An 18678-nucleotide genomic window follows, 5' to 3' on the forward strand; every position below is an offset into this window, starting at 1 on the left:
AGATCGTGTATTCCGTGGAGAAATAAACATGCTGACAGTGGGCTTTAAAAAACAAACCACGACTTGCTTCGTTCTAAATATCAGAGGAAGCGCAAATAATCTCAGAATCCCAAACACGAGTCCCAATTTGTCCTGAGCTAGCTCACTTGACTGACATCTGCCATAGCAACTGACCAAGAACTCTGGACCAGTATTGCTTTTATTTAAATTTAAAGTGTTGTTGATTACATGTGTTATAAAAACAAAAAAGTCTTAATGTTTCTCGTTTTTGTATATTCATCCGATATTTGACCGCATCTCAGCATCATTTGTCCGACACTAAAAGGCCCAATGCCAGGATGCTATGTGTCAAAGCTGGTCAAATTGTGTTCAGCAGATTAAAAACTTTTTGTCGGATGAATACATTTTTTTTTCAATTATTAGTAAGGCGCTGAAATCTAAGATACTTTCTGTCCGACTTTAATTGGTCAAATTCTGTTACTGAAAACTTTTGTAATTTTATGAACAGCAGCCATATCTGACGGTTGATAACAATCAATTGTATAGAATGTCATCATTTGCATCAACTTTACCGGACTTCGTGCCAAAATGCTTTGTTAACTTTGGTCAAATTCTATTTAGTGCCTTTGTACATGTCGATGACGGGATTTTGCATTCTTGGTTACGGAGTTCGTTTTTTTTTTCTTTCTCATATCATATGGTCATCATTTAAAAAATCGTTAAAGGTGTTTAAGCCATAATGTTTTCTGACACATTTGATCAAATTTTGTTGAGCAGTTTTTCAGAAGTTATTTATTTAAAGGTTTAGCCATTTATAGTAACACAGACCATGTTTAACAGCGGATTGGGAATTGCACTCTATTAAGTTTTATTCAGTGGTTTTTGAGAAGAAAGATTTCATTTCAAGAGTTTTCTATTTTTAACATCGGCGGCCATACTGGAAAGCGGATCAGCATTCTTTTTATTATCGAAAGGTTTATATGTCTGAATGCTTTCTGTAAAATTTTTATAAAATCCTGTTGATTAGTTTTGGAGAAAGACTGGATACGATCATGATTGCGCCCATTTAATATGCAAGTGCAATGCACTGAATGGAATACTGCCCTCTCATTGGTCGACCGACAATAACGTACTGCTCCCAATGAAAACCAGAAAACTAATTTTCAAAAACGAAAGCACACCTGAAAATTCAGATGGGGATAGGTATAGTGTTTAACACACATTAATATATATATATATATATATATATATATATATATATATATATATATATATATATATATATATATATATATATATATTCAATTACATAACCATATCGGGCCCGAGTGGTCGAAAGCGCTCTCCGTTACGGATCACTGCCACCTCACCTCTGTCTGCGAGGGTTCGAGTCTAGGATTCGGCCAATGTGGGTATGTGAGAAAGCTTGCCAGTAGCTTCTCGTGGGTCGGTGATTCTTCCCAGGTTCTTCCTCCACCATTAATACTGGCCGCCATGCATAGCCTATCGTGTTTTGAAAAATGGCGTTAAACCCCACAACAACAACAACATAACCATATATATACGCAGAGTTAAAATGTTGGTATGTCGATAGTCCACTGAAGAATTCAGTATACAAGATTAAATGATGTAATCAAAATATAAATGAGGGGATCAAAGAAATCAAGTTTCTCATATAATATAAATGCAATACTACCCCACCCAAAATGTCAGTCCGAGTTAGTAGTGTGAAAACGATATCTATAATGAAGCGAAAAGTGTGTTAAAAACCAAAAATAACTCTTACACAAAAACCTTAGTTATTTTGCACATTCCTGAAAGGATTACTAATAGGCGATGTTTTGGTAACACAGATTTTTTAGTCTATACTCCATAATAACGAGTTAGGCACGTTACCAGGTGCAGGTGAACATGTTCTATTCTAAGAGAAACGAAGTGATCTGAGCGGTGAACCATCCATCGCATTTACATTTACCATTTCTTGTAAAGTACCATGTCGGCAACATTTATACAAATTTCCAAATTATGGCGGGGGGGGGGGAGGGGTAGAGGTGGGGGTAGGAGACAAGGGGAAAAGGACACAAATTTCCATGCTGGAGAGAACTTTGAGCACAGTGTGTGCATTCTATTACATAACCACTAGAGTACAACAAGTGGCCAAGTGGTCTAAAGCGCTGTCCGTTACGGATCACTGCCATCACACCTCTGTCTGCGTGGGTTCGAGTCTCGGATTCAGCCAATGTGGGTATGTGAGAAAGCTTGCCAGTAGCTTCTCGTGGGTCGGTGGTTATTTCTGGGGTTTTCCCGGGTTCTTCCTCCACCATTAATACTGACCGCCATGTATAGCCTATCGTGTGCTGAAAAATGGCGTTAAATCCTACAAAAACAAACAAACAAACAAACAAAGAGTACAACAAAATAAAATAAATATATTTTTTAAAATAACGTCTGGTCGCACTGTGATAATCATCTAAACAGACAGCTATATTTCCAAGCGTTTGTGGCTAACTGCTTTTTTTTTTTTTTTTAAATGTTTGTTTAAATTTTTGTGTACATAGCTAAAGACATATCCGTGGATAAACGAAGTTATTATTGCTGGTTTTTGTCTGGTTACAGGAGCTGAAGGGAAATTTTGATATACTTGTGAATAACACCACTATGCGGAAAAGGGAAAACACATGGATGACTTAAGTAAAATACTTTATTTTGCAGTCCTAGTTCATATCGTACAGTTCTTAAAATTTTCCTGGTGAATGGTCCGAGCGTGTCTTGTAATTGGCATAATGTAATCTCATTTCGGTTTTCCCCGTGTTGCCAATTAAAAGATCAATGTTTAAAAAAAAAGTAACCGATAAGTTTTGTATGGTTTAATCCACTTTTCTTTCTGGTTCTGACATACTATCATTTTCAAGACTGTATTGATTATCCAGAAAAAGCTATTTTTTAAATCTGGACCCTGCATCCACATAACGCCAAATATTGTTCCTGTTACTACTGCCACGCCCAAATCTTTCTGCAGATGTCAACTCGCACACAAAATAATGCACACGCAGTTAAGTTTGAAATAATCGGAGAGTCTTAATTTCTTTATCCAGAATGCAATCAGTCTTTACATAACTTGCATCTACCATGTTTTATCGGTCTCCAGTGACCGTTCAAAATATGATTTATCAGTCTTTGCATAACTCGCATCTACCATGTTTTATCAGTCTCCAGTATCCACTGAAAATATGATTTATCATGCAGAAAACATAGTCACGCTAAACATAGCAAGACAGTCTTTCAGTGAAAATCCAATGTTGAAACGAACATCCATTTATGAGTAGTGATAACAAGATTTTGATGGACGACGGATAAATACACCTGCCCCTGAGTTCTTTCAGTCTACGTCCAATAGAGCTAAAAACTAAACTAAAAAGAAAAAACTTATTAAAAAAATAATGCACAACTAATGTATATTTATTATAAACGTAGCCTCCTTAGCCAGGGCCCCAGGGGTTGATATCAAACCCACACCAAACTGTTGTCCAGAGCCCAGGAAGAAATGTGCATTTATATTAGTGCTGACGCCGACTCGGAACAATGCAATAGCTCTGCCTGTACGGAAGAAACTAAAATCAGTAGCGACAGAAGCGATTTCGAATCGATTCTTTCACATCTACCCCCAAATCTTGCCGAAAACGCCTGGCTTCCAAAATATATGGCCTATGTGTCAAAATGAGTAAATAAATATCTTTGCATATATATAAGTACAGATGTCTCTTTTATCTGTTCTTCAAAGGCACTCTTCAATTCTGCCGGAGACTTGATTAGAATAGCTTGAATAGCTGGCATGATTAAGTCATCACTGTGGTTAGGTCACAGTGTACACATGAATAAATCAGTAATGAAAGGGCAAGGGTAAATTTAGTTGTCAAACCATGAAGTCACAGTCAAAACATGAGCTCAATATACGTCAATGTGACCGTAAAAATTGATCATGAGGAACTAAATATGTATCAAGAACAGAAATACACATTATTTTTCTTGTCTATAATGCGCACCGGTCAGATCTGATCCAGATCTAATTTTGTATATTCCGCCGGCACAGCATGGTCTGCACTGTTAAATCTCCTTGTAAATTCAAATGAGTAGTGAACACCCCAAACAGCAAGCGCACGATGACATATATATATGTCTATGATTTTGGAATAAGGGTGGACGTTATTCACGGGTATATGCGGTTCGAAAGGTGAATCATTAGCACGAATTTAGTGACATGTATAATATCGAACACGCTCGATGCTCGTGCTTGGTTGACAACGTTCACATTTTATTCTGTCCAGCAGACAATGACTCAGATTAAAACTAGATAAAACTGTACCTTTTTATTTCTATAAGTTAGCTTCGAGTAGGTCACGTTCTACGCAACAAACTAAATAGTGGAAAATTTATGAATAACAGCTTCTGTAAAACTTGATAAAATACTTAAGTGCTTGACAATCACTCCAATAATATATGGCACATTAATGCTTCCATTTTCAAATTATTGGAAAAACAAAATTCCATGCAATACAAGCTGAAATGAGTTGCAGAGCTATCTTCCCGATGTTCTGGTTTCTCCGGTTTTATTAGCCAGCATTTACGACATAACAACGTGCAAGCTGAAAAACCTTGCTGTGCAACCAAGAACACAAAATGGAGCAACAACGTTCTCCTTTAACTGATTTTATAAAATATAAGACACTGATTTGCATTACTTTGATAACTATTATACTGTATTTACAACGAACATGGTCGATCTTGGCTAGACGGCGCATTATGTGAGAATGGATCTGAGTTTATAATTGTTCGTAGTTTAGTGAGTTCTATGTACAAGAGACCATGATAGTGTTATAAATATTTTTTTCAAATCGAAATGTGATATTCGGAACATACTTTACACAACTGTAACATACTGTTAAAAACTCTTTTGCCCAAAAATTTACCTGGCCAAATTGCATTTTACCTGTCAACCTACTTTCTTCGCACATTTTCTACTGCCTGTCGCAAAGGTAATAAAATAGCACTTGTGCGTAAATTAATATCTACAGTGATTGACAGCTATTAAATATATAAAAAATCATCTCAACGAAAGTGTATGGTTGCTAGGTATAAGTGACCTTTCGTAAAAATGTCAAATAATCAACATTCTTCTCATCGGACAACCCGTTCAAATCCCAAATCATACAGAAACATGATTTGCCCACTAAATCTGAAGAAGACAAAAAAAGTTAGTGTGTATTGTTGGCTCTCTTGTCATTTCGGTATTAAGGGTGAGGAAAGGGTCCCAACACCTTCAGGCTGAATGGATCAAAATGGCGATTCAGCATGTTCTATGCACTTGGTAACATATGTAGAACAATTACTACACAAACTAGAATCTTAACACCAACCCATCATTGGAGAGTGACACTGATCCCCTCCTTCTGTAGTCCTACATGTAAGACCTCGACGCTGATATTTATGTTTTGGGCGTCAGAGTCTTACAGCTTAACTAACAGCGCTGTGTAGTGTGTTTTCATGTCGACTAGCATCGTAACGAAAGTCAGATTTTCAGGAATATCTCACACAACTGGCAACTAAAATAACGGCGCTTTTCTACAAAGTAGAGTCATAATGTTTTAGTTAGACTCTACTTACTCTGATGTCTTTTCTTAAATAAATTCAAATTTTCACAAAAGAAATGGAACTGTTTTCAAGTTTCGTTGGCCTACGTTTCAGTTGACTAGAAAGCGATGAAAGCCAGGAATGCCGAAATCGGATTAATTTGAAATATTATTCTTTAACGAAAAGAATAAAAAATATATTATGCCTATTGGAACTGTAAAGCAACGTTTCGTATCGTTCAAGAAACATATCCGCCACATGAACCTACTTAAACCTACTTCGGCATACATCGACTACCATCGCACTGCAACAAATTCAAATGTATGTCAACGGAACATGAAAATGCGTGTCATATTTTCATTCCGCCAGGATAAAGACAGCACAGTAAGTATATTAATTACACATAAATTAGTGGAAGAGTCTCGATATATGCTGCCAAATGTGTGAGATATTCCTGAAACTTTGACTACTCGTTCCGATGTCGTTGACATCGGAACACGCTATACAAGGCCGTTATTTGGATAGTAAGACTAAAACAAACCCAACATGTGCTATGTCTTATATTGTAGGACTGCTCCTTCAGAAGCTCAGCAGAGTAGATACGGTATGGTGCCGTTTGCGCATACCTCCTGAAAGGTGAACCCTGATCGCAATGCATACAGTGCCAGTGTCCGCTGAGAGTGGAATACATTCTTGTCGAGTGTATTAACTTCCACCCAATAAGACAAAAAATTTCTTTTCATAATTCATCGCTACAGAAAATCTTCGACTTTTGAAACAAATATTGATCCTATCTTTTAAGGATTTTATATTTGTTATCAGTATATTTTCCGTGAAATATATATAACCATTTTAATATCTTTACATTTAATTTTTTTCTCTCGCAGGGCTATATGCTTTATGCTTTTTTGAAAGGGTTTATCTTCCTAAAGTGTTCTTTTTAAAATTTTGGTTGCGAGTTTCACATTTACATGTTGGTAACTTAACTTTTAATTGGTGTTATAGCCAGGGGAAAGTGCTGTTCAGTCTATTAATACATACATACATACATACATACATACATACATACATACATACATATCTGTAATGTACCTCACACTATAGATATCATTAATAATAAATACAAATATCATTAATCGGGGCCCCGAGTGGCCGAGTGGTCTAAAGCGCTCTTCGTTACGGATCACTGCCATCTCACCTCTGTCTGCGGCGGTTCGAGTCTAAGATTCAGCCAATGTGGGTATGTGAGAAAGCTTGCCAGTAGCTTCTCGTGGGTCGGTGGTTCTTTCCGGGGTTTTCCTGGGTTCTTCCTCCACCATTAATACTGGCCGCCATGTATAGCCTATCGTGTGCTGAAAAATGGCGTTAAACCCCACAACAACAACAACAACAAATATCATTAATAATCTTTTTGTTATTATCTCTTTAAAGTTGACAATATGCTATGATAAATTATGCAACAAATAAATTCGTCTTTTCAGAATTGTTTGATTGTAAACAAAATACGGTAGTGACAAAGAATAATCACCATATCTAACACTCAGAACGATTCATATGGATGATTTTTTTTAAATGGTGATTACAACTAGAATGAATAATGTCGTCATTTCACACAAAAGTACCTCTCTTATTACAACATCGCACCACTTAACCACCAAATACTATTTGTATAATTTAGATTTGTTAAGCAATTTTCTTTCCTTTATTGTGGTTTCTCTTTCCGCGTTCAAATGGACAATTAAAAAAAACAAAAAAAAAAAACAAAACAACAGAAAGCAAATGCTTTATTGTGTCCTACAATACCCCTTGGTTTGCCATTGGTGATTATTACATAGAGAAAGGCTGATCTCATAATGTATATGAACGATCCATCTTTTAAAAGTATTATTGGTTGATTTTTCCCAGGGAAAAATTAGTACGATTAAATGGGTTTCAAAAGTCATAAAATTTATATCAGTGAAGTCATACATACATACATACATACATACAAACATACATACATACATACATACATACATACATACATACATACGTACATACATACATACATACATACATACATTATGCTGACTACAAAATAAACAAAATCACTGAAAACTGGTTAAAGTTGCTGTTTAAATTATTTGCTAACATAAAAAATGTGGTCAACACTATCGGACAGTACTAAAAACTGGTTAACACTATCGGACAGTACTAACTAAAGGCGAAGAGGGTTATAAAGCAAGTTGCTGATAAGTACATGAAACGCAAAGAAAGATTATATTTAACTACAAAAAAGATATTATAGAAGGCAGCTTAATCAGTTATGAGGATTGTTATATATCGTTGAGAGCTTCAATTTTTGTTAAAATGTTTCAAAAATCCAACATTTCTTGTCACCACTAGGAATCAATTGTATATCCCCACTGCTTTTTGCAAAGAGCAGTCCCTCCCCCTCCCCCCGATCTGAAAGAATAGCTCTGTTGATAGGTAAAAAAAATCAATGGGCGGTGCATTCTCCTCATATAGGAGATTTGCGGGGGGGGGGGGTGTTTTTTTTTTTGCACAGCTGAACTTCGGGTGTGCTGGAATAGACCACAAGAACAAGTATTGTGGGGCATGGTCCAATTAAACAGATCTCGCTGAAAATCAAATACAGAATTTAAATGTACGTATAGTTAAACAGTTTTAATCTCTCATCTGCAGTTGGCAGTCTTCTGTAAAATACTATCTTTATTCAAGTCTAATGCCATCCTGAACCAAACATGACTTTTATCAGAATATTTACAACAAGCTCTAGAAATTTCCTCAAATTACAAGTACTAGTGGTTAAATTAGAAAGCACCATCTGTTTATTTAAAGAAATATTCTCCCGCCACACCTTACAACTTGTTTTTTAAACGTTAGATATCCAACCACGTTTTTCTCAATGCCACAAATAACTTTACACAGGTTGCCAAAGAAGAAGATGAAGAAAAAGAAAATCCACTGAGATCATGCTATTTTCTCCACTTCTATTACATTTCATGTAATTATATATGTTTAAGGACACTCAATGCATGTGGACTTATCATAGGTAAGTATATATCGTTATAATACACTTACAACGTGGTAACAGGGATGATACAAATTTAAATTTGCATCAATTTCAGGAATCGTGAATGGCAACATGAGAAGCGTTCTAATGATAATTGCGGCGCGGGCTTGTCCTAATTTGCTCCCGTCTGTCTCGTTATATCTAACTGATGGGCAATTGGAAAACAACTTTGTTCCTTTGTTAATAAAAAGCACAGGTAGCAAAAAGTGCTGAACAATATGTCAACGGAAACTCTACATAAAAACTGATGAATGCATAATGACATACAATCACCACGTAATGGAGTGTCGGTAGCAAATGTGTCTATTATCTTCGTCTTAAAAAACACATCGTTCCCACGTGGCGATCCATCTTCAAGATACTTTCTTTATACCTGTATTTATCATTACAAGTTTTATGGCCTTGTAATACTCCCACTTTGATCGCTGTTTGTTTTAAGTGAAATAAGTCGTTTTTCTAATGCACGGAAATGTCAAGACTTTGCATTAAATACACACAGATTATATTACTGACAAAATTAATTATCTGATGTTTTTTTTTGTCCAATGCAACTGTTTTGTGGGAAAGTAAAAGTGAATTTGATTCCATTTACAAGATTTTTCTTGTAAATTGTGTTCTGAGAAAAAAATTCTTTATAGAATAGTATAATTTGCGCAGACTCTGCATTACCCATCGCCACGTAAATTACATAAATTTGCTTTCCTGGATGAAAGTTATCAAAGATGGCAGAGTAAATGAGACAGTTGGGGGAGAGATATCATCTCCGAGGCCATTGGTCGTGGGCATAGCCCAAACACCAGAGATGACTCCTGCTCCCTCCCCACGTCTTATTATTTAAACAAAAAAACAAACAAAAAAAGAATTACATGAATCACCTCCGTCCCTTCCTGGTAAAGATTACATTTTTCGTTTTTATTATAGTGCGCACACACACACACACACACACACACACACACATATATATATATATATATATATATATATATATATATATATATATATATATATATATATATATATATACACACACATATATACACACGCATATGAAAGGCATAATTTCTTTATTCTACAGTCCAAATATTACATCTATGCCTCCCAAGTGTTGGTACATGTGAACATACATGATCATTTACGTTGAACACTTTGCAAAGATTTTCTAAGGAACTTTACTTTGCCTGAGGGTCAATGGGAGGTGCATAATTATGAGGGTCAGATCTTCTTGATATTCAGTCCAACAAAATATTTCCCCCTGGGATTTAGAGACTTCTATCCATTCGTAATCATTTTAGCCAAACAAATCAACCGCTGCTGTGAACCGCTCCGGTGGCCTAGTGGTTAGAGCGTCCGCCTCGGATGCGGTAGGATGTGGGTTCGATCACCGGCCGAGTCATACCAAAGACTTACAAAAATGGTACTAACAGCTGCCTCGCTTGGCGTTCAACATTAAGAGGTTAGTGTTAGGGCTGGTCGGCCTGGTGTCAGGATAATGTGACTGGGTGGGACATTATGCTACATGTCTGCAGCATGATGCCCCAGTGCAAGACATCACTATAAACTGCCACACTGCAGACATCGTAGCGATATGACTAATTTTTTTAAAAGCTACGTTAAAAATCAAAGTCACACACACACACACTCAACCGCTGCTGTTGCAAATAGAAACAGTCATACATGTGTCTCGGCTGTTGCCTACACTAAAACAGGCGAGACAAAAATCTAGCTAAAAAATTCACACGAAAAATGAGTAGAATAAAGACAACAGCCAGCATTACACTATGTTCTCATAGACGTGCCTGGCTGCAGGTAAAAGTACACAGCCACGTTCTTAGCAAATAACTGAACTAGAAACATGATCACTCTCTACCCTCGTCTTCTCTGAAGATGAGCTGTTACTATGGACGTTATTGCATGGTATCCAAACTTCCGTGGCTTAAGTTAGCATTTGAAACCATATTCAATAAACCCTAAAAGTAAGTCACAGCAATCCAGTTTTCGTCCATTATAAATATAGTAAAATACGTGCACTATAATAATCCACATACATGTTGCCACATGTATGCTTCCCGGGAACTACCTTAAACTTTTAAGTAAATGCAATACTTGTATCCTCTCTAACAGGGGTGGTGCTTTGTCTACTTTACAAAATGCGGCTGTTTAATTTGAGTATGGCCTTGTGTAATAACAACATGGATTATAAAAATATAAACATATTACTATATCTGACTTTAGCTGGGTGTAAGGTGGAAGAGAAACCAGTACAGTATGGCAACCAGACAAACAATTGCATATTTTTTTTTCTGAGAGAGATCCAGATCACAGTCAACCTACTAATTAATATTATACTTTATTACAGCTAATTTGCTTTCAGCCATGAAATGGTATGCTCCAAAAAAAGACAGCTTTCTTTTAGGTTCCATATGGTTTTCTTAAGCTGTAAAGATTGAGAACATTTCTCAAAACGATTAAAGAAATTCAAGTTCCCTGAATAGAATTTCCTGTATTTCGCATGCGACAGGTGCATGACTCTGTTTTGAAACAAATTAAAAGGTTGCAAAAGACTGTCTGTCAAAACAGTTACAGGAACTACTGTGCACCGGCATATGTAATAGGTTCTTAGATAAATTACAGATGAATTAATGCATTTGGCACACAAAACAATTCTAACTTGGCTACCATCTTGAATTCGTCTGGTTATATTCTGTTAGCAGAGGCAGATGCAGAAGAATTAGTCTGGCTCAGCATTTAAAGTAAATGATGTGCATGGGTCTAAATTGATAGAATAATTACATATGTACATGGGTCTAACTGACATAATAATTACACATGTACACAGGTCAAACTGACATAATAATTACACATGTACATGGGTCTAACTGACATAATAATTACACATGTACACAGGTCAAACTGACATAATAATTACACATGTAAACAGGTCAAACTGGCATAATAATTACACATGTACATGGGTCTAACTGTCATAATAATTAGATATGAACATGGGCAAACTGATGTAATTAGATATGTACATGAGGCAAACTGATGTAATAATTAGATATGTACATGGGCAAACTGATGTAATAATTAGATATGTAAATGGGCAAACTGATCTAATAATTAAATACGTACATGGGCAAACTGATGTAATAATTAGATATGTACACAAGTCAGACTGATATAAAAATTAGGTATGTACATGGGTCAAATTAATAGAAAAATTAGATATGTACATTGGTCAAATTGATAGATTCATTGGACATGTACATGGGTCTAATTGATAGAATAACTAGATATGTACATGGGTCAAAATGATAGAAAATTAGATATATACATGTGTCAAATTGAGAGAATTATTAGATATGTATGTGGGTCTAATTGATAGAATAGTTAGATATATACAGGGGTCTAATTGATATAATAATTAGATATGTACATGAGTCTAGCTGAGAGAATAATTAGATATATACATGGGTCTAACTGATAGAATAATCATATGTGTACATGGGTCTAATTGATAGAATAATTAGATATATACATGGGTCTAATTGATAGAATATTTAAACATGTAAATGGTCTAACTGATGGAATAATGAGATGTGTACATGGGTCTAATTGATAGAATAATTAGATATATACATGGGTCTAACTGATAGAATTATCATGTGTACATGGGTCTAACTGATGGAATAATTAGACGTGTACATGGGTCTAACTGAAAGAATAATTAGATATATACAGGGGTCTAACTGATAAAATAATCATATGTGTGCATGGATCTAACTGATAGAATATTTAAATATGTAAATGGTCTAACTGATGGGATAATTAGATATGTACATGTGTCTAGTTGATAGAATACTTAGATATATACATGGGTCTAACTGATAAAATAATCATGTGTACATGAGTCTGATTGATAGAATATTTAAATATGTAAATGGGTCTAACTGATGCAATAATTAGATGTGTACATAGTCTCACTGATAGAATTATTAGATATATACATGTGTCTAACTGATAGAATAATCATATGTGTATATGGGTCTAATTTGATGGAATAATTAGATGTGTACATGGGTCTAATTGAAAGAATAATTATATGTGCACATGGGTCTAATTGATAGAATATTTAAATATGTAAATGGGTCTCTGACTGACAGAATAGATTATGTAAATGGGTCTCTGACTGACAGAATAGATTATGTACATAGTTCTAATTGATATAATAATAGATATATAACTCATCTTAATTGATATAATATTTAGATATGTACGAAGGTCTAATTTATAAAATAACAGTAGACAACAATCACTTAATGCAGCAAACAGATAAATATTCTTTAGCTTAGGTGAATGGTTAAGAGAGATGGCATATCTTGGAGAAAAAAAATTCTTAAAAAAGCAGGAAGGGGACTAACAACTGTGGTTATCAGAGGTTATTGTCTAACTGAGGTGACATAATGGAGGGTTGCATTCTGTATATATTTTTAAACTTCAGTTTTTTTTTACGAATTGTTTGTAAGAGAGATAGTTTTACTGGCTTGGCTTTTCTCAGCAAGGATTGAAAACTTGATCATAATGAGGATGGAATATGATCTGGAGGAATCTACAATCCCAATGCTAGGCAGCCTCCCCAGTTCAAACCTTGTTTAACTTTTCCATTTGGTCCTAAATATTTATTCTCTCTGTGCATGGAGTATGATACAGCTAGCAATGATGCAGTCTTTTCTCATACTTTTTTTTCTCAAAGAATGAAAAGCAAAATGATGTGTGCATCTGAAATAATGCATCTTAATTTCAAAACAGGAAATGAGGCCATTTTAATGATTTTACTGGTGTGTTTCAATGGCTAAATGATAGTTATACTGAAACTATTAAGTGCAACCAAAAAGTTAGTCATTTTCTGTTAAGGCTTTACAGTATTAAAATATATATATATAATTTGTAAATGGCTAATTCAGTTTTGTTATTTCCTAATTAATATTACACATTTTTTTCAGTCCTTCATGTGCCTTCCAGATATGAATCGGTGACCCACCAATTATTTTAGAATGGTACTATACACTTATGTTATTTTAGCACAGGTAAAACTTGTTATGTATAAGACTATGCAAAGTTTATCACATAATACAGCAGGCTAATTTCTACATTAACGTAAATGAGGCTACCTTGGCTTAATTAGTATTTGAGGATTCACGGTTATTGACTTTTCAAGTCTTTAAAAACTCATTTACCAATCAGTTATTTTCTGATGCTTTGGTGTAGAGAAAGTGATGTATACATTTTACTGAAAGTAAGCAAATATTTTAACTAACTATGTATCTCTTAAGGCTTTACATTATCTTCAGGCCTTACAGCTATCTTTAGGCCTTACACCTATCTTCAGACCTTACACTTTTCTTCAGACATTACACCTATCTCCAGACCTTACACCTAACTTCAGACCTTAGATTTATCTCCAGATCTTACACCTATCTTCAGACCTTACAAATATATTCAGGCCTTACACCTATCTTCAGACCTTACACTTATCTTCAGGCCTTACATATATCTTCAGACCTTACAACTATATTCAGACCTTACAAATATTTCAGGTATTACAACTATCTTCAGGCTTTATAATAAACTTTGAAACCTTAGAACTATCTTCAGGACTTTCAATATTTTCAGGCCTTTATGACTATCTGCAGGCCTTACAATTATCGCCAGGCAGTAAAACTGTACCCAGCTTTTTTCTATATCTAAACATTCTTAAGATGCAGAACAAATGATAGGTTGCATCTGTTTCTGAGCTCTTTGTTTAAAACTGGTATTAACAATGTACCAAGCATTAAGCCCTGTCACTGACCGTTCAGATGTTAACAGAGGAAGCATATAAGTACATATCATATAATAATTTTTGATGCAGAAAACAGTCTTCATGGTTTTAGGGTCTCTCATTTCACATAACCAGAAAAAGTAATAGCTAAAATCCATCTTCATCAGAAAAATCTGAATCACTATTTATTAAAACCTCTCTTGATTAATATATGTAGGAAACCTACAGGTATTACAAATTAAAATCATCCTTTAATTTTGTAAAAAGTGAAGCTGTAGGAGGTGGACAGACAATGATGATTTTGTCTCTAACTGCTTTAAAAAAAGACTGATCATTGTAAATAAATATAAAAGTTTTAACTTTCCTTTTACCAGGTCTTTATTTCCTAATAAGAATACCAAATTAAGTCAGTTGGCAAGTTTTAGTGGCATGGCATACATGAAATGCCGGTCCTTGTCAGGAGACTTCTTCATAAAAGGGACCATTTATAATAAAGAATTTTCCTGTCCCTTGAGTGTCCCATACAGGCAAGTTTAACTTTATCTTTTTAATCAAAGCACAGAAGACAGCCAACTTACCTGATGACTTGGGTGTGAGTTTTTCCCTGTGAGCTGCACATACGGCTAGTAACCTGTACCCAAGGTCAAGGTCAAATCCAGGCTGAGCAGACACCTGACTAACAACCTGTGAAAACAATAAAGATATAACTGGTAAAATAGTGTAAATATTTTTGCTGTACATTTCACTTCTACATAGTCGTTGAACAGTCAAGGTTATATGTAATGATTGTTTGTGCTCACATATTAACATATGACATAAATTAATGTTATGGCAAAGGAAGCTACATTCCTTAGCAGTTTACCCAATCTTCTCTAGGTAGACTTTTTAAGCTGCAACATGACTACGACTCAAGCACACTGACTGCTGAGCAACTATGGCTTTCTACAAAAGTTAGAATTCTCTGAAGCAATCACACTTTGTCCAAATAATATATGCTCCAAGTTTTACATATATTTGCAAGGGCAGAGTGAAATACATATTACATTAAGCAGGTAACTTGTAATTACATTTTCATATGCTTGACATACATTTGATTTCAACAAATAACTCCAGCTATTTGAATAAAAACATATCAGGATCACAATAAAAATCAATCTAGGTCAGGAACTCCATGCATGTGTATAAATCTATTCAGGTTCTGTATTGATAAAAATATAGTGAAACTTCCATAAACTGACAATATTGAAACCAGAAAAATTTCTTACTTTATAGAGGTAACCAGTTTAAAGAGGTTTTCTAAGTATTAAAACTGCTGAGTGAGACGAAAATATGTGCTAACCACCTTCTAGTGTTTAACAATACACATATTATCAAATAGTACAAACCACCTTTTATGAAGTGAAGTTTGGAAATGATAATCATTTCATGATAGAGTGCCCCCCCCCCCCCCTCCGCTGGTGTTCATTCCTTCAAGTCAAAGCTCTCTCATCTGTTTAGCTAGTAGGGCCATCACATGTTTGTACTGGATGAAATGGCACATTGGGCAAGCATTGCCATGGGTGTCCCCCCCCATTTGGAAAAAAACAGCAGCAAACTTTATTTTTAAAGTGTATTAACATTCAAGAAAGCATAGGTATTTTAATGAAGAAATTGTATGTTTATTAAAGTAAAATACAGAATAAATTAATATGATAAGCAAACTCCCAGAACCCCAAATCCCAGAAATGTTGGTTGCCCATAATGATTACCCATTGTGATAGTCCTGGGTTTTGTCTCAGAATTGCCATTTAATGAACCTCTGTGGACATTATTATTCTCTCAACTGTAGTAAATTCCCTTCAATATTAAAATCTACAGATTACCTCTTTTGATGTAAGGATGGGCTACAATTTCTATTCATTTTGCAACAGAGTGACCTCCCCTGCTGATGTTCTTTACTAAAAGTGACAGCATTGTATCAGTCAACAGAGTTGCCATTTCCCTGAAACCTTCAGAACATTGTTAATCACTGCATCAACAGCTAATTCACTCTTGGCCTAAGTAACATCATTGCTCAGCAATTCAGAAGTGTCAGGTTTTTTCCCCAACATATCAATCAGGCCTGCTTTTAACAGCACTGTACTGCAAACAAGCTTTGGTTACAGTGCTAGATATTGATTTGCAGCAGCAGATTGTCTTTTCCACTGTCACTTTCAATTAAGTTCATTTCTCTTTTATAATCTGGTGGTGGTGGTCAGACTGAACTACTAGTATCTTGCTGATAAAGAATGGTTGGAATTCCTCTGGCCTACACAAGCTTTGTCCATTACTTGCCGCAATAAATCAACTGCCTAGAGACATATGCACTTTCTTGTTCTTGTAGGACTAATTTTACTAATTCAGTTCCCATAGTAAACCTAAGCAAACACCATGATAATAATGATTCAATAATAAATTTCTGAGTGCTCACGTTCAAACCAACATTTATAAGTAGAGATGCATCCTGGATGACAGCTTTTGTGCAGACAAAGTCACATGAGCCATAGCATTTTCTGACTCTATGTCTGTTTGAAACACGTGTTTTCAATTTTGCAACAAGGAGTCAGGTGCTAATTTCAGTAATGAGTGTTTCAAAGTCAAAGTCTGTTTAAGAAATGGAATTCCATCAATAAAACAATGTCTTTGTTTTATTTTCAGTTATAACTAGGATAAGCCCTCAAAAAGAGTATTTTTACTAGAATCTAACTTTCATTATCAACCAATCCTGGCAAGCCAAACCCATATATACTCTAATTTATGTTCACCCATTTCCAGACTGGTTTCCATTTTTCCATACCATTACTACCGTGAGTCCTGTAAGGAACATCTTATTTCCAATTACATTCCTTGGATTGTAATCTAGGTAATCTCCCTTGCATTAGAACTGATTTTACAGGGAAGCATTCATATGTGATAAATGCGTCATACTGAGAATCATGTTTTAAGTAATTCCTGTAAAGTTGATAATCAGGCAAATAATCATTTCCAAATTTTTAGCATCATTGAAAGCAGTTGGGGGTTAGAAACTTCAAGGTTAGAGGTCTTCTTATATGCAATTAATATCCAGTCCAAACAGGTTTGAGCTAATGGATGTTGATTTCAAGACATATCTGTAGATATGCTGCTCATGTTAAGACAATGTCTGACACATTCTTTGCATTTATCATGAGTTTCATCAGATGTTCCACTCAAGAATAATGTACTTAACATGAAATTAACTCTGAGCCAACCATACTTTATTTGAAATAAAATAAATACACATCTTCATCGGTGACAATTGGGAAAGACTTAAATACTAAAAAGCATACTGGGGATCAAAGGGTCCACCTATGCCCCCACGTGGATCCTGGGCAAAGACTTGGTTGGGGTGGGGGTGGGGGCAAATGTTTAGACTATATTTTGCCTTATAAGTTATTTTTAGTTTTGAATTGAAGCACACTATTCAAATGTCTAATTTCTGGGCTGGGTAATTTGCAATATAGTTTTAATGAATTATTCTATGAACTGGACCACTTATTCAATATGATCTTTGTTTTGAATCGAGTCAAACATTAACAGTTGCACACTCCATCAAATTTTCTTCATGCCTCCTAATTTGTGTGGAATGACAGGAAAAAAAAATTTCTTCAATTTTGTATTGTTTCATATAGACAAGTGGGTCAATGGCTCTTGAAGTGGACCAAATTTCAGTTCCGGGAAATCCCTGCAACAGTAACAAGACCGGTGTTATGGTACTAATAAAGTTTATAAACTGCAGATCACCGATTTCTAACCTGCATTTCAATTCGTTTGTAATATTCCCATTGGAACGTTTTTCTGGAAGAGTTGGCTGAATGCATTTTCTTGCATGTCACAATAGGTGTCTAATGGAGGCAGGCATTACAATGGCTCGGCAGTAAGCAGGGATGTACACATCACCAAAAGGGTGTGGGTTTGAATCCTACCATTCAGCAATCATGGTATGATCTAGTGCAAGGTACTTTAATCCAAATGCCTCAGTAATAAATAACCTGCCTGTGTTGATGTGCCATAAAACAAAAACATCAAGAACACTCATTTGAACCTGAAGACTTGCTGGAAATGCATCAATAAATTGTAGAATCATTTACTAATAACTTATTTGATACTAAAGCTA

General features: G+C 35.2%; 1 protein-coding gene and 1 long non-coding RNA gene across 4 annotated transcripts in view; one reads left to right on the forward strand and one right to left on the reverse strand.

Moving 5' to 3' along the window:
• The window catches only part of LOC149803406 (zinc finger MIZ domain-containing protein 1-like), a 410193-nt gene that overhangs the window by 178033 nt on the left and 213482 nt on the right, over nt 1–18678 (reverse strand). For both annotated transcript variants that reach the window (XM_089953103.1, XM_089953102.1), the window contains one exon: nt 15104–15209. In XM_089953103.1, the coding sequence (XP_089809229.1) occupies nt 15104–15209 (106 nt within the window). The remainder of the gene's footprint in view (nt 1–15103; nt 15210–18678) is intronic.
• Nucleotides 1–18678, forward strand: part of LOC149803407 (uncharacterized) — a 55977-nt gene that overhangs the window by 17999 nt on the left and 19300 nt on the right. Inside the window, exons 1-2 of one of the 2 annotated variants that reach the window (XR_016420213.1) lie at nt 15089–15235; nt 18403–18519. This is a non-coding gene — a long non-coding RNA (uncharacterized LOC149803407). Of the gene's footprint in view, nt 1–15088; nt 15236–18402; nt 18520–18678 lie in introns of those variants that run through there. The other variant, XR_016420214.1, reaches the window with a different exon arrangement.

The sequence above is a fragment of the Sinohyriopsis cumingii genome, chromosome 3, assembly GCF_028554795.1.
Source record: "Sinohyriopsis cumingii isolate HCF-2022 chromosome 3, ASM2855479v2, whole genome shotgun sequence".
In the NCBI taxonomy this organism is placed as follows: Eukaryota; Metazoa; Mollusca; class Bivalvia; order Unionida; family Unionidae; genus Sinohyriopsis; species Sinohyriopsis cumingii.